General features: G+C 40.0%; 1 protein-coding gene across 4 annotated transcripts in view; it reads left to right on the top strand.

Annotated features, from left to right (window-relative positions):
* Positions 1-17,701, top strand: part of RICTOR (RPTOR independent companion of MTOR complex 2) — a 124,027-nt gene that overhangs the window by 23,240 nt on the left and 83,086 nt on the right. For all 4 annotated transcript variants that reach the window (XM_061616766.1, XM_061616786.1, XM_061616756.1 and 1 more), the window contains 4 exons: positions 2,914-3,011; positions 13,788-13,852; positions 14,971-15,102; positions 16,007-16,070. In XM_061616766.1, coding sequence (XP_061472750.1) covers positions 2,914-3,011; positions 13,788-13,852; positions 14,971-15,102; positions 16,007-16,070 — 359 coding nt within the window. The remainder of the gene's footprint in view (positions 1-2,913; positions 3,012-13,787; positions 13,853-14,970; positions 15,103-16,006; positions 16,071-17,701) is intronic.

Below are 17,701 nucleotides of genomic sequence, written 5' to 3'. Positions count from 1 at the left end.
CGCTTCTTCCATGCTGAGAAGTGTCACGTTTTCCCCTCCCCCACATCCTTACCTCTTTGAAAGTGTTCAGGTAGATAAAGGTGGTTCTTGTATTCATTTCAACATTTTGGGACACTTGAATTGTTGAAAGAATGTCATAGGCAAAATTAAGATTTGGGAAGGCTGGAGCTTCTGCTTTCTTGCCTGTAAAAGCTGGTTGTCCATTCAAACATATCCTCTGTCATGCCTGCACAAGTTATGTTTGTTTCAACGGTTCTGTGCTGTAGTGTGTACCTTCCTTCAGGAGCGTAATTTGTGGCTCTTCATCTCATAATCATGGATCTGAAGACAGACTGCACCACTCTTTTACAGATTTCTTCACATAATGCAGATCAGAGGTTCCCAAACTGTGGTCTGTAAGCTTCATTCAGGTAATCTGTGGTGTCTGTAGAAACATCATTAAAAATCATACAATGTCTAACATAGATATAGCTACAACAGGCAGAAAAATTACTAAGTAGTCCGCCAAGATCATCTGCGATTTTGTCCATGGGATAAAAAAGTTTGGAAGCCTCTGATGTAAACCACAGTGCATGTAAGCTGGAACCTCTTGCAGAACAGTGGCTGCAGATGTATTGAGCAAATCAATACTTTCCTTAAAATGAAATGCTCTAGGGAGAAAGGTTTTGAGGAAAACAGCCCTATCCAATATCATAGGGAGTTTTTTTTAATATCAGATGTGATTATTTGTCTATCTAGCCCAGTATTGTGTACTCTTGTCTGGTGGTGGTTCTTTAGGGTTTCAGGCACAGGCCTTTCGATTTACCTGATCTTTTTGACTGGAGATACCCGGGATTGAATTTGGGACCTTTTGTGTGGAAAGCCCATGCTCTGCAATTTCTAGTCATGAGTCTTTGATTAATGGAAGAAACTAAAATAGTAACATTCCTGTACCAATTTGGCCCTGCTCTTCTGGTTAGAAATGGGAAAGGGAAAGCATGCTTTGCTTTTTACATGTAAGTAGGAACTTGTTTTTCTCCAGGATGTGATCATGGTGGAATATGAATGTGCTGTGATCAGTTTTTTTGTTTTCTTTGCAAAAGCTTTGGGGGCAGACTTCATTACTGAGGTATGCCAAATCTCACCATAACATGCCATATATACTTTGAGAGCTTTTTTCCCCAAGTGATTTTTGTGTCAAGAGCATTTATTACTTACCCAGAGAAGAAAAACATCCTTAGTTTTTGCTTGACATTCTCATTTGACCAAATGGTTTCCTTTTGAGGAGCCTTACTGAGGAAGCTTTTAAGAAAAAAATTCACGAAAGCAACGAAATGAAGCATTCTAGAGGACTCTTTGAGGCACTGGCAGTTGGTACTTGAGATGTAATGCCAAATCACCTCCATAGCCAAAAGCCTTGAAAGCTAGGGTAGCTCTCACTAATATTATGCTGAAGGCACAAAACAAAGGAATAAGAATCAGTCAAATTATATTTTCAGTGATGCTAAATTACAGGGAAGCAATGTTTCCCATCTATTATATACTCTTTTAAATTAAGGGTTATAACAAACCGTTAGTGGTACTTATAGACCAACACTATTCTCTTTAATCTTCCTTAACTTGTGGTTTGTACTACTTGATCTTGAAAGCAGATGAACTGTTCTCTAGAAATGTTCCCCCCTTCCCCAATCCTGAGCTTCTCAAATGGGATATGGTATTCTATTCCTTCCCCAGAGTATGATTCCTTCCACCTCCACATTATGGTATATTGTTGATGGAATATCAACGACAATATTGACATTTAATGGGGCTTTTAGTTTGTTTCTGCTTGCTGGGAGTTATATCCAACATTAGTCCTATTGAGACTAGACTTAAGTCCATTGATTTTAATTGGTCTACTCTGAGAATTACCAGCATTGGTTTTCATCCTGAATGTTTCCACTAAGATAATGTGCTTTTTCATAGAAGATGGCCACAGGAGTAGTTAAACAAAATAAAGATTGTTCTACGGCCTGGGAGACCAGAGTTTGAATCCCCACACAGCCATAAAGCTCACTGGGTGACCTTGGGCCAGTCACTACCTCTCAGCCTCAGAGGAAGGCAATGGTAAACCCCCGCTGAATACCACTTACCATGAAAACCCTATTCATAGGGTCGCCATAAGTCGGAATCGACTTGAAGGCAGTCCATTATAATTATTATATAGGTTACTTTATTATTATAATAATAATTATATAGGTTTACTTTTTAAGTTTGGTTAGAATTTTAATTAGGCCATTGGAGAACAAAAACCCAATGTAAAATTAGAAAAATGGGTGAACTCACTAAATCAAACTGACATAAAATATTCACAATATTGCATGTTGAGACATTTATAGTGAACAGTGCTGGGGGGGTGTTTTCTAATAAGGTACAGTTGATCAAGACCACAACTAGGATGATTCATGAAAGTCTCAACTAAACTGAAAAAAAACCCCTTAGTTTTAAGAATAGAGTCTGATTAACACATTTATTATTCCATAATTGTCACTTACAATTTAGTTGCTAGTAAATGCCCACACAATAGGCCTTACACCTTCACAATGCTCTAACTAGGACTCATTGTTGGCTTTGTATAAGGACCTTTGGATAGGGCTCAGAAACTTTCTGCAAATTTTGTCTGAGTCTTTCCTGATTTGCAGTGGGGAGCACTCTTTTGGAAAAGAGTTCCTCATTTGAGAAAAGAAAATATTATCTCAGTTATCCTTCTCTTCCTTACTTCTTTGGTCTTTAAACTATTGGCCTGCTATCAGAACATTGACAAGTTTCTTAAAAGCAGAACTTGATTAGTTTGAGAAAGACAGGGTAGATGTTCAGTTAACATTCTTTTGGAGAAGCTAGTCTGGTTCCTGTTCCTCTAACTTGTGTCTACCAATACTTATATTTCTCTTGCAGACCCCTCTGATAACCTGAGAGAGATTCTCCAAAATGTGGTCAAATTACAAGGGGTTTCAAATATGAGAAAACTAGGCCACTTGAATAATTTTACTAAGGTAAGAATTTTTAACACTGTTAAAGCGTTTATGTTTTCATTTGCATCATGCTAAGGAGACTGCTAACTGAATCAAAGAACAAAATTCATGCTATAGAAAACTATTGTGGGTGTCGAATGTACTAATGGAATGAGAAAAGATCAAAGGAAGTAGGTTAAAAATGAGTATACCGTTTCATGAGTGCTTTGCTAACCAGCTATTCATTGCTTGATCATCACAAGCTTTATACAACAGGAGCTTGAGCCAGAACTGAATGCAGTGAGATAACCTATTGAAGTATCTCTGATGGAAACAATCTTTGTCATTTCAGGTATAGATGGATATAGGGAGGTTGTAGGACTTAACAAAACAAAACAAAAAGCATGTAGAAAGATACTGGTATGTCATAAATATATAATCTCGGGAATGCTATTTTGGCTAGTGAGATACAGCTGTTGTAGTATGAGTTAAGTGAATTACCATTGATTTCCATGTGTCATTAGTACTTAAGTATGACAAAGAATTGCATAGATTGTATTTACAGTATGACTCCCCAGTCCTAAATAATAGTCATTGGCCATAATATAGATATTAAATGAGATTACCAGTAGAATACTGTATATATGAATATTTAAATTAAAAAAGGTATGTTTAGAACTTGGTGGGCAAGCAGGCAGAAAATCCTAACAGGTTTCCTTCAATCTAAAATGTGCTACTAGACAACCCAAGTTGCCTTACTAGACTTTTACTGATAATGGTGTAAACTGTTTTAAAGTTGGGCTGTATTCCTGTACACAGTTACTTGGGCTAAATTCCAATTGAACACAGTGATTATATTTTGAGTGCAAAACATATTTAAATTGAATAAAGTGAAGATTTCCAAGTCAGTCTGCTGTCTTTTCTTGCACTCCTAATAATAATAATAATGTAATAATTATTATAAAAGGCCATTATAATTCTGATTAAAAACAATTATGATCTCTATTATGATTATGTAATAATTTAATTATTTTTATGTATTAAATTTATATCATGTCCTTCTTCCCAGAAGGAGCCTAGGGTGACAAAAATAAATAAATAAAAATAATATTAGACCATTGGCTAGTGGTAGTTCAAATTTAAAACATTTAAGATGTTTTGCATGGGATTTTGTCTAAAACTTGCATTTTGAGCTGTGTGTGTGTAATATCATATATATATATATATATATACTGTATATATAGTAATTTATATATCTTCCTATAATGTGTAATGACTAAATAATAATATTTCTCAATTTTAATGTTTAATATCTTCATGCTTTACAAGGAAATCTCCTATTGTGGTTTGCTTGATTTTATTATGTACAGGAGCTACATGATTTTACTTTTCTTCTATTCATAGAATCATAGAATAGTAGAGTTGGAAGGGGCCTATAAGGCCATCAAGTCCAACCCCCTGCTCAATGCAGGAACCCAAATCAAAGCATTCCCAACAGGTGGCTGTCCAGCTGCCTCTTGGATGCCTCCAGTGTCGGAGAGCCCACTACCTCTCTAGGTAGTTGGTTCGATTGTCGTATGGCTCTAACAGTTAGGAAGTTTTTCCTGATGTCCAGTCGAAATCTAGCTTCCTGCAACTTGAGCCCATTATTCTATGTCCTGCACTCTGGGACTATCGAGAAGAGATCCTGGCACTCCTGTATGTGACAACCTTTCATGTACTTGAAGAGTGCTATCATATCTCCCCTCAGTCTTCTCTTATCCAGGCTACACATGCCCAGTTCTTTCAGTCTCTCCTCAGAGGACTTTGTTTCCAGTCCCCTGATCATCCTTGTTGCCCTCCTCTGAACCTGTTCCAGTTTGTCTGTATCCTTCTTGAAGTGCGGAGACCAGAACTGGACGCAGTATTCAAGATGAGGCCCAACTAGTGCTGAATAGAGGGGAACTAATACTTCACCACGTGATTTGGAACCTATACTTCTGTTAATGCAGCCTAATAGAGCATTTGCCTTTTTTGCAGCCACATCACACTGATGGCTCATATTCAGCTTGTGATCAACAACAATTCCAAGATCCTTCTCATGTGTCGTATTGCTGAGCCAAGTATCCCCCATCTTCTCACTGTGCATTTGGTTTCTTTTTCCCAAGTGTAGAACTTTACATTTATCCCAGTTGAATTTCATTCTGTTGCTTTCAGCCCAATGCTCCAGCCTATCAAGGTCCCTTTGAATTTTGTTTCTGTGTTCCACCAAAGCTCCCCCTTTTGTAACCATGATGCTTCAATTGATTAAGTAACCAATTAATTAATTAATTAATCAACTAATTAATTGATTAATTAATTGCAGTCAAGGGTCAGTCCAAATGCTCAGAGGCACGTTACCAAATTCTTCCACAGCAAGTGGATTGGACTGTGAAAGACGAACCCGAATTGTGTTTGCATTCTGACAAATTTGTAGGGCAGTCCGATATCTCAGAGAGGAGCTCAGGTGTCCTGCTCCCCTGGTGCATTCACTATAGCTGTCCAATTTCCCTGCTTTTTAAAATTTGATAGAAATATCTGTGGGCTATAGGTACATTCTTAAACCGCAAGGGTTTTTTTTTGCCTATTAGTGAATTACACCTATACCCGTGACAATTGAAGATCGCTCTTCTTGAATCTGTGGGCTCTAGTCTATGAAAATGTATGCCAATTAGTTAGTATGTTGAGGTGCCACAAGCCTTTGTTTGTTTGTTTCTCCATAAACCTGCACTCAACACCCCTCTCCCTAGAATTATTATGGCTCCTAAAACCTTTTTTCTTTTGGCAAGCCTATCTAGACATGTGAACAAGTTAGGTATGGTTGTTTTTAAATCATGTTGATTTGATTTATATATTTATGTATTGATACTTGTTTTAAATTGTTTTAAGTTGGGTCAGGGCTGGGGAACCTCAGACATGGATGCCAAATGTAGCCCTCTGGGCCTCTTATCTGGTCCTTGGGAGTCTCCCCTGGCCACACCCCTCTCACCCTGCTTCACACCCTCCCAAAGTGCTCTTGCCTGGCTAGAATTGTGTCCTTGAACTGTAATATCTCTTGCCTGTCTGGATGGTGAATGGAGGGTGTGTGTATGTATTCTTCTGATTGCCCTGTGATTAAAATGTAGCCTGCTATAGAAAGGTAAGAGTCACATCTGTTGCTCTGCCCACTTTTTCCTATGGACCCACTTACCACTGGGTGTGGCCCATGGAAGGTTGTCCATCAGAGAATGCAGACCTTGGACTAAAAAAGGTTCCCTACCCCTAGCTTGGAATTATTTGATTAAGCAGTTTATAAATTCTTCTAAAATAGATAAATAAAATTTCTTTGAAGGAGATCTCTTAATTATGGAAAGTACTTTTATGATGTATGGTTTTAGATCAGCCTTTTCCAACCTTTGGGTCCCCAGATGTTGCTGGACTACACTTCCCATAATTCCTGACAATTGGCCATGCTGGCTGGGGCTGATGGGAATTGTAGTCCATCAACATATGGGGACACAAAGGTTTATTTATATGATTATTTTATTAAGTTTCTATCCCGCCCTTCCTCCCAGAAGGAGTTCAAGGCAGCAAACAAAACACTAAATGTGTTCTTTGTGTTTTTGTTTGCCGCCCTGGGCAGGAAAGGCAGGATATTAAATAAATAAATAATAAAACACTCTAAAACATCTTAAAAACAGACTTTAAAATATATTAAAACATAACATAAATATAATAGGAAATCTTTTCTGGAGATTGAGGGGGCGGGACAGCGGGGTTGCTGTTGTGCTGAGGCAAGAAGGGCGAGCTCAAGGGCTTCAGGGGCAGGGGACCCCCTCCGCCCCAAACCAGAGAGTTCTAAGGAAAACAATGAGACTCTTGAGCTTATGATATTGTAAAGGGCCCTTTTAAAGCTTGTGTTCTGCTGCCTGTGCAGGCAGCAAGGAGCTGCACTCAATCTTGTCTCCCTGGGCTATGTAACTATGCTACATCAGTTTACAAATTCATGTTGCATACATGCATGGCATTTGCATAAAAATATTGTCTTATTCCCTATATACCCAACTGATCACCACGCTCTGCAAGAAAGAGTCTTGTACAGATACCATCTCATCAGCAGGTCTGTTCCATATGATGTAGGAATCAGGTCTTCAGCTACCCTTTAGAACTCCCTCCCATTACATATCAGGCAGGTGCTATCTCTTGTCTTTTCAGCACCCGCTGAAGACCTACCTTTTCAAGCCTTCTAAGTGGAGATTTTTATCCTGGTCTATATCTGCATTGGATTTGAATTGCTTTTATATATGAATTGTTAATATGTTTTTATTGTTGATGATGTTAATTGTTTTGAGATGTTTCATAGGAAGCAATTAATAAATGGAATAAAATAAAGTGTAATGTATGAAGTGCGCCACATTTAAGACCAAGAATATGGAAATATGGCACATGAGTGTAATTTTGCTAGCTGCATTTTGGGAAATGATGTGTAAATTGTGGAAAGGGAAAAACATTTTGAAGTTTTGTCCTTTTTAACCAGTACTCTCCTCGCACACTTTCAATGAATGCAGTTGCTATCTTTTTAGAATTCCTGTTTGATGCAATTATTTGAAGTATATTCACAAGAACTAAATCTTCTATTTAGGGGAAAGACAGAGGGAACTAGAGATGTGATCTCTGAACCATGCGAGCATCACACTTGTGTCTTTTACTTGACTTGATTTTGCTGTATCAAGTAACAAACATAGCTGACTGCTGACCAACAGAACTTAAATAATATTTGTAGATTATTATTTTTACAACGTGCCCAGCAAGCATATGAATACCATTTTTAAAAAAGTTTTCACTAATTTTTTAGAATACATTTTTTAAATCAAATGGAACTAATGTTATGGGTCATTTCATGCAGGCAGTCACTGGTATATTAAAAAAGTGCAAAATAACTACGGCATACGTGCAAGACTTTCAGTGCTTTTTCATTCCAAAATGCACAAGCCAACAAAAGTCTCTTTCTTGCATATAAAAATGAAACTGGCTCATAGTCTACACATCTCTTCTTTACACAGAGCAGGAGTTTCAGTGAGACTTCCCCTTTTCTATGGGACAGCATTCCTGTTGAAATAAGATAGACACCTACTATCTACACTTCTATATTCTTAAACTCTTGTTATTTTTGTAACTGTTTTAGCTATTTTATTATATTTTGTACATTGCCTTGGGACATATGCTGTGCTGGATGGGGTTACACTCCCCCTGAAGACACAGGTTCGCAGTTTGGGTGTGCTCCTGGACTCAGCTCTGAACTTGGAGGCCCAGGTCTTGGCCGTGGCCAGGAGTGCCTTTGCCTATTTAAGACTGGTGTGCCAGCTGCGCCTGTCATGAACCTGTAATGGTCATGAGTTGTTAAAAAATCTAATAGCAATACTTTGGCTCCCGTAAGGGACTCTGGGAGACGGTTACAGTTGGAAAAGACAAGCCTTTGCCAATTTGCAAATCTGAGTTTCACTTCCCAGCTGAAGATGGTTAGAGAAGCCTTAACAAGCTGCACCTGTTTATCTTTGCTGATTAGCAAGTGCCTGGTACCCAAGGTCATCCTTGGCCTGTACAGTTGGAAAACACAGTTGGGAGGGGGGCCTGAAGGCGCGAAAATGTGAGAAACATCGAGAAGAAAGTTACATCAGCCAATTCCTGATTGGTCAATTAATCTTGGACCGTTAGGATCTTTTTCCCTTAAGTATAGGGCTAGAGACCCATAGCCTTTGTTCTCTGTTCTCTGCCTATGCTGACTGGCACCAGAGTTCCAAACCTTTCTGCCTTATGGTTCCAGGGGTTGCTTATGGGAAGGCAACCTATGTCTGGTTCCATTGCTTTATGTTGAACATCCATCTCTCTTAGGAGAGGTGCCACGCAACCAACTACCTCGTGTGTAAGTAGTTAGGTGAGTTAGTTTGTTATTTTCTTGTTGTGTGTATGAATTCTCTTGTAAGAACCTAAACCCCTGTTGGGTGAATGGTCTTAAAGGATTACTTGCTGCTATATGTTATGTGCACTTATATATCTTAATAAAGCTACTTCTATTTAACCTGGTGTGTTCAATTGAGAGAAGGGGTGGTTCTGGATTCAGTACCTTGACCAATCTCAGTCACTAACTACCAAAGAGGGTTAAGAAGTTAAAGGCTTGGATTTTAAGTGTTAAACCAGAGGTGCCTGGCAAGGAGTGTAACTGTGACTCTTGCCTTTTAGGACCTTGGTTTTATATATCTTCTGGGCTCAGAGATCCCCTGGCTCCGAGTGGACCAGTATCCAGGGGTGGTGGCAGCCTACCTTCTACCTTGCAGGGTTGTTGTGAGCGTACACAGCCTTGGCAAGGGTGAAGTAATAGCTTTTTGGTTCCAGTCTCATTTCCCTAAGGGTGGGGGTCTGAGTCTGATGCATGAACCCAGTACCTTGAGGGTCCGGGCGTCATGACAGCGCCCGTTCCTGGAAATGCCTGATTTGACTATGGTGATGCATGCCTTAGTTACATCCCGTTTAGACTACTGTAACGCGCTCTACGTGAGGCTGCCTTTGAAAACTGTTCGGAAACTTAAACTGGTACAAAGAGCTGCAGCCAGAGTGTTAACAGGGCTGGTTACAGGGACCATACAATTCCCTTGTTACAACAGCTCCATTGGCTGCCAGTTTGTTTCCGGTCACAATTCAAAGTGCTGGTTTTGACCTTTAAAGCCCTATACGGCCCAGGTCCAGGCTATTTGTCAGACCGTATCTCTCTGTATAAGCCTGCCCGGGCCCTGAGATCTTCAGGAGAGGCCCTTCTCTCAGTCCCAACACCCTCGCAAGTGCGATTGGTGGGGACGCGAGATAGGGCCTTTTCAGTGGCTGCTCCTAGGTTCTGGAACTCCCTTCCTAGGGAGGCACGAATGGCCCCCTCCTTGCCATCCTTCCGTTGGCAAGTAAAGGCTTTTTTATTCCGACAGGCTTTTGGGATAGAAGGTGTTTAGGACTGGGCTTTACAAGGCTTGTTTTATTGTTTTATATTATTATTTGTATTATTTTAAATTGTTTTTAGATTTTTAAGTGCCTTTTAAGGTTTTAAGGTTGTGCATTGTTTAATTGTATATTAATTGTATGTTTTTCTATGTTTTTAACTGCATGTAGTTTTATTTGTAAGCCGCCCTGAGTTCTAGTTTGGAAAAAGGGCGGGGTAAAAATAAAGTTTCATTCATTCATTCATTCACTATAATCAGTTTAGAGTCATTTCTGCAGTATGCATTTTCAGGCCCCTGAAGTGACATAATTTTTGCCCAGAAAGTTTTGGGTATCTGACAGACCTCCTTTACAATGGCCATTTAAAAAGCAACCAAGTCCATTTCTTGGGCTCTGTACGCCCAATACTTCTTATCATTTGGCTTAGTGTAAAATGCAAAACAGATTAATCTTGGTCAAGAAATCTGTCAGTTTTTGAAAAGTCCAAACTGTATTCTTATTATTTAATTACATTTAGAACTACTGCCAGATGAAACTGGTGATAAATTTTTGTGAAGTGATGTTACAGTTGCTCCATTTAGAGTTGGCTAATCTTGATGTTCTATGCAATCCTGGTCTTTGAACTTTTTCTGTTTTAGTATCTATTGGAATTGAATGAGTATATGTATGCAGAGAGAGAGAAACTGAGAATAAGTTGTGAATTGGCTGTCACAGGAAAAGTCACAGCAAACCCTGCTAAAATGAGGTGATGGCTGGCTTAGACTGTCGCTACTCTTGAATGTAAAACACCCTTGATGACTCGGCTTATACTAATTCTTGTTCCAGACTTGTGGTCTTCTGAAAACATATAAAGGGAAAACGGAGAGCACAGCATTGGGGTAATCAGCTCTCTTTTCATAGTGTGGTGGATATGCCCCAACTTCATGTTGAAAAAGGGATGGGGAACTGAGACCACTCTCTGGTGCTGTCATCCTCCAGTGGGTGCCATCAAGGACCAGAGTCCCAGTCCCAGGAAGTATAAGCCTCTCACCAAAGTATTCATCAACACAGACAGGGTTGGTGGTGCAGCACAGTCCAAATAAACCAAGGTGAAACACAGGGAGTTTAGCAAGGTACACCACAGCAAGGCAGGATAACCTGTGTTGGTAGCAATTGATGAACTCAGGAGGGAGACCTTATATATTCTAGCCTCCTTGAGCACATCCTGACCACAGCTGCTGGTAGTAAAGAAGTGTCAGGGGTTGCTCACTTGTGAGTAGACTGACAACTCTGGGTCCATAGGTGTGTACTATAATGTTGCTCTTCAGCCTGCACCCGTACCTTTGAGTGCCAGCATTCTCAAACGCTGGGGGGGGGGTCCACCTCCTTCTCTGGTAGCTCCAGGGGTTCTCCAGCAGATCATAACCCAGAGGGCTCCTGAACTGATTTCAGGGGACCCTGCCTGCTCATCAAAGTCTTCATCCTGTGGGGTGCTTTGTTCATTCTTGGAGAACTGCATGTCTGGTACCAGGTCAGGGCCAGGCATGGCAGGTGGTGGTATCAGGAGACACAAGAACTAGGCCAGAAGGAATAGCAAAGAAGCATTGGCCCCTTCCTTAACCATCTGTCTGGGCTTCTGTAAAAAAGCACAAATCGTGCTTTGAGACATACAGCTCTACAGCAAGTGTGGGGAACATTTGGTCCTCCAGAAATTTGTTGATCTACAACTCCCATCAGCCCCAGCAAGCACAACCAATTGCCAGGGATGATGGGAGTTGTAGTTCAGCAACATCTGGAGGACCAAAAGTTTTCACACCTGCTCTGCAAGTTGGGACCTCACAAGGACTCCTGGTGAAGTGGGGCATTTTGCCTTCCCTTTCTCCAAAAAAGATCATCGATTGGGAGGAAATTAACATGATGGCAGAATGCTGGAGGTAGTATCCAACATGTATGGCAGCCTGTCCCAAACAGTGTGCCTCCAGATGTTGTTGAACCACAACTCCCATCAGCCTCAGCCAGCATTGCCAATGGTCAAGAAAGATGGGAATTGTGGTCCAACAACATCTGGAGGCACCCTGGTTGGGAAAGGCTGCTGTATGGTATAGTGAGGACATGGGGAATTTCCCTAATTTCTCATGCTAACTAGGGAAGTTCTTTTTGTTTCCTTTTGTGGTGGTATGGAGAAATTGATCCTTTGTTTGCTTATTGTATATTATTTATGGATTGCAAGAGGTGATTTATAATAAAAACACAGTGTTTCAAAAATTACTGTTTGTAGTAGATGACTTTCTGATGACGACGCTTGTCAAGAGGGGATTTCCCTTTTTCTGTGTGGCTATGTTTTATTTTATTTATTTACAAAAAGCCTTCTGTCTACAGGGTGAGGGAATCCTTTAAAGAAACCCATTACCTTGTCTGTGGGTGGCCCTGTTTTGATGTTCTGCTGGTTGGCCTGGTACCAGCAAGTGCGCAATTAGAAGGAATGATAACTTCCCTTTTTCTTTTCACTGTGACAACAGTAGTAATATCTGATAATTCTAATTGTAAGCCACTGTTCAAGGCATGGTGACCTGAATTACTATAACTCAGCCCTATAGCATGTTCCATAGTTGGGTGTGATCATGAAAATTTTCGGGCTGAAAATATGTCACTTCAATATTTTTAATTTCTATGCTAAAGTAATATTTTGGTATTTCAAACAACTCCCCAGCATGTGTATTAAAATGTAAATGTGCTGCCTTCAAGTTGATTCCGACTTATGGCGACCCTATGAATAGGGTTTTCATGGTAAGTGGTATTCAGAGGTGGTTTACCATTGCCTTCCTCTGAGGCTGAGAGGCAATGACTGGCCCAAGGTCACCCAGTGAGTTCCATGGCTGTGTGGGGATTTGAACCCTGGTCTCCCAGGTCATAGTCCAATCCTCAAACCACTATACCACACTGGCACCTGCTAAATATTGCCAATAAGTAACAGTTGTGTTATTGTTATGTGCCTTCAAATCGATTACGACTTGACCAAATATAGCAAACCTGGGCTCTCTGTCTGGCCCTTGGGTGTCTTGGTACTCTCCCTAGTCTTTGTCCCCCCTCACCTGGCCACATCCCTCACCTTCAGTGAGTGCTTTTGCCTGACTGAAATGTGTCATTGAACCCTGTGATAATGTGTCTTCTTGCCTTGATGGAGGAATATACTTTTGTGTGGCTGACATGTAGCCTTTTGTACAAAGGTAAGAGTTTCATCTCTTGTCGTACCCGTGTTTGCCTCTGGCCACACCCACCACTGGCACAATGGAATTCAGCCTTTGGGCTGAAAAAGTTTCCTTACCCTCATTTCTCCTTTTCAGAGTACTTATACTAGTATGACACTTTTTTGAGTGAAATTGTTAAGTTAATGCTTGGTTACTGGTATATAACTTAATCCTTTTCTACAGAACTTGAAAAATTGCTTTCACATGTATTTCACTTTTCTAGCTTTTATCACTTAAGGCATTCTGCCACTTAATTGGAAACTCTTAACACTAAACAATGACCTATATATCTGTGTTTTTAACAGTAGAATTTTAAAAAATAATCTTTATCCTCTTTGCTAACCTGTATTTATAGATCTACAAAAAAGTGGCTTTTGCCTTTAAATATAAATATTACGAGTTGTAGCAGCAAATGCAAAGAATTTGACTAAAAAGGATAAGGATAATGCCACTACTTTGTTTTTTGATGATACCTTGAAAAACTATTCAGGTTGGTTAATACATTGGGAAGCCAGAGAGATTTGAGTAGTGTGGAGAAAAATGTGTTTTGACTTGTTAAATAATAGCTTATACTGTCAAAAGAGCTTAAAATATGCATTTTCACTTGTAGCTTCTTTGTAATGCTGGTCATTCTGAAGAAAAACTAGGTTTTACTTATGAAGACATCATCATATGGTAAGTCCTTTTTTATTTTGACCTTTTGTAAATGATAACCTGGTGTTCCTGTAACTGTAGTTTCAACTCTATTCTAAACAGCATTTTGAAGGCTGATGTGCTGAGATCATGATTCAGGTTGTTGTAAGTGATAGTGCTGTATCCACGGCTGAATTTGTGTTTCGAATAAAGCAACTGAAGCTGAAGACCAGAAACACATCAATCATGATCAACTCTTGGGATGGGGAAAGGGAGTACTGGTCTAGATTTTGGCTGTGTGCCCCTTTTATTATTTCCTGCCCTTAATTTCTACCCAGTAGCAATTTTTCTACCCAGGCTTATTTTTTTGGTGGTGGGGATGACCTGAAGAGATGCATAGTCTATTATCTGTCTCAGATGGCACAGGCAGGATGCTGTATGCCAGGTTTCCCCCTCAAACAGCCATAGAAAGAATAGATTTCACAGTCAAAGGGCCTAAGGCAGATAATTCCCTGAAACAGCCACAGAGGTGAGCAAAAACAATCTGTCACTAAGCAGTAATCAGAATATCCTCTCTAACCCTGAAAGTGGTGAACAATTGGCCTCTGTTTGTACAAGCGAGACTATCCAGTTGAGCCTTTGCGATGTATAAGCTCTTTAGCACTGATTTTTTTAACTATTTTAACTGTTTCAGAACAGGAAGTGTTTGGGCCACGCACTTTCCACACAAACTAGTCCAAATGGCATCACAGACTGAGATAGAAATATTGTTTAACATTCTCTGTTGGTTGAATTTTGCAAATTGGCATTGGTGGGAGATTCTAACAAGCTTTGAAGTGGAAACCAAATTACTTGTTACTAAACTGTTTTAAAACTTTTTGTGTTTGAAATTGTATAACTGCTTAAAATGACATACTCTTCATAGTAACAGACAGTCTAACTTTATTTCAATATCAGTACTGTTTTCAGCAAGGAGAATAATATGCAAAGAAGGTGAAGGTTTAGCCTTTACTCACACCTTGAGTATTAAAAGGTTTAACCTGAATAACTGTGTATTTAAACTAGAGTTACATAGAAGGGAGGAAGGGGTCCATTTTTAGCAAAAGGGACACACCTAAATATTTGAAGCCTGAATGATGTTCTCATAATTTGAATTATAGTTTGCGGTTAGCTTTACTGAATGAAGCAAAAGAGGTGCGAGCAGCTGGGCTACGAGCCCTTCGATATCTTATCCGAGACTCCAGTATTCTGCAAAAGGTGTTAAAATTAAAAGTGGATTACTTGATAGCCAGGTAAATATAAATTAATGCTATGGTTTGGAATCTCTTATATTTTGGTTAATGGATCACCATTTTTATGATTCCTTTATTTGAGCAGATCTGAACTTGTTCAGTTAATTGAATTGTAATGTAGCATCCACAGGTGCTTGCTATGTATGACATTAAACAGTAGGGGTTGAATCCTCAGCTGATGGTCAGGCTTTGATCAGCGGAATAAGGTGGGAAACAATGTTTAGCAATTCCCCATCTCCCCTGCGCCTCCCTAAATTGCTCTGGAGGGTCCTCCAATCTTCTGGAACAGATTTTGGAGGTCTTGGAAGGCATAAGATAGAGGGGAAATCCTTGAAAATTGCTTCACTCCACATTTGCTGACAGAAATCTTACCAGCTGAATGAGATCGTTGGATGCAACACCAAGTGTGCATCTTTTCAAAATAAACATATTTTAAAATTGGGAATTTCAAGCTGAACATGAAACGTCTATTGTATAGCCTGTTTTTTAATATATTGTTACATCTGGGTTTAGCTGGTTGCACAGGATTGTAATGTCTAACTAGGAGGGTGAACTGATGGGTTTTGCTGCAAACAGTGGTTTGGACTGTTTTGCATCAGTCATTTCAAGAACTTGAATCTTGTTGCTGTATGCTCTAAAACAGGTGTAGAACCTTTTACCCTCTAGTTGTTACTGAATTACAGTTCCCATCATCCACAGCCATTGGTCTTGTATGCTGGGGCTGATGGGAGCTGTAATTCAGCAATGTCTGAAGGGCCAAAGCTTCCAATCTCTGCTCTAAAATAATAATGAATATATCTGAGAAATGATTTCTGCATGGCCATTTTTAAATGCTGTACATTATACCTTCTGAAGCCTAATTGCATGTGATTAAAATATCTTCTCCCCATTTTTACATTTTTAGGTGCATTGACATACAGCAGAGTAATGAAGTAGAAAGAACACAAGCCCTTCGTTTAGTCAGAAAGGTATGTTAATACACAATAGTTTAGCATCATTTTGCATTGAATAACCCCAAACCAGATTGTATATGACTAGAAGTAGTTGTGGACATCTTACACACACTTTGCTACTTTAATGTGTTAAATGGCCTGGAGTGGTGGTAGAGTTCAGTTGGTGTGTTGCAAATGGGTGTGTTGCAAACAGGGTTATAAACGTAGAAATGGATTATAGAAGTGTAAGAACTGGGTTGTACCCAGACGTTACATGAAGACTGCCTGTCAGCAGGGTTTTCCTGCCTCCCCACTGCAATCCTATGTACCCTTCCAAAGCCTCTCCTAGAGATCGGGAGCCCTTGGGCCAAGCCATTTAGGATTGCTGAGGACAAGATAATTATCTTGAATTCAAACTTCTTCTGTCAACTTGATTTCCCTGCCTCTCCCAATCAGTGTAATAACGTGTGTCGATCTACAAACAAGTATTTTTCAGTAGGTATTTCAAATTCAGTTATTAATTTGAAGCAGCAAGCCAAATAACTTAAAAAGTATTCCATAAGCAACTAAGCACTACACTGGTAACTATTTATTTAAAAAGCACTTAGCCCATTAACATGTAGAAGATCAATGTGTAGCACTCTTCAATTAAAATTGGTGTAGAAAATCTTCATTCTGTCCTTCATTTTGGGATTATTATTTATTTATTTATTTATTTTATTCAATTTATATACCGCCCACAGCCCAAGGGCTCTCAGGGCGGTGCACAACATGGATAAAATACAATAAAATCACAAAAACAGCAAAGTGTACATTATTAAACAAGTAAACAACCTGATATAGATTAAAAACACAAATGGATTAAAATGCCTGGGAGAATAAAAAGGTTTTAACCTGGCGCCGAAAAGATAAAAGTGTAGGCGCCAGGCGCACCTCATCGGTAACACTGTTCCATAAATCGGGGGCAACCACTGAAAAGGCCCTAGATCTTGTTACTACCCTCCGAGCTTCTTTGTGAGACGGAGCTCAGAGGAGGGCCTTAGATGTTGAACGTAGTGAACGGGTAGGTTCATATCAGGAGAGGCGTTCCGCTAGGTATTGTGGTCCCGTGCCGTGTAAGGCTTTATAAGTCAAAACTAGCACTTTGAATTTGGCCCGGAAACAAATAGGTAGCCAGTGCAAACGAGCCAGAACAGGTGTTATATGTGCAGACCGCCTAGTCCTCATCAGCAGTCAACAGCTACGTTTTGCACTAGCTGTAGTTTCCGAACTGTCTTCAAAGGCAGCCCCACATAGAGCGCATTACAGTAATCCAATCTAGAGGTTACCAGAGCATGCACAACTGAAGCGAGGTCATCGCTTTCCAGATAGGGACGTAGCTGGGCTACCAACCGAAGGTGGTAGAACGCATTCCGTGCCACCGAGGCCACCTGCGCCTCGAGAGACAGGAATGGATCGAAAAGAACCCCCAAGCTACGAACCTGTTCCTTCAGGGGGAGTGTAACCCCATCTAGAACAGGTTGAACATCCACCATCTGGTCAGAGAAGGCGCTCACCAACAGCATCTCGGTCTTGTCAGGATTGAGCTTCAGTTTATTAGCTCTCATCCAGTCCATTATCGTGGCCAGGCAACGGTTCAGCACATTAACAGCCTCACCTGAAGAAGA

This window comes from Rhineura floridana, chromosome 1 (assembly GCF_030035675.1).
Source record: "Rhineura floridana isolate rRhiFlo1 chromosome 1, rRhiFlo1.hap2, whole genome shotgun sequence".
Lineage (NCBI taxonomy): Eukaryota > Metazoa > Chordata > Lepidosauria > Squamata > Rhineuridae > Rhineura > Rhineura floridana.
The sequence above is the reverse complement of the archived record's forward strand: the minus strand, read 5'-3'. Positions and strand labels throughout refer to the sequence as shown.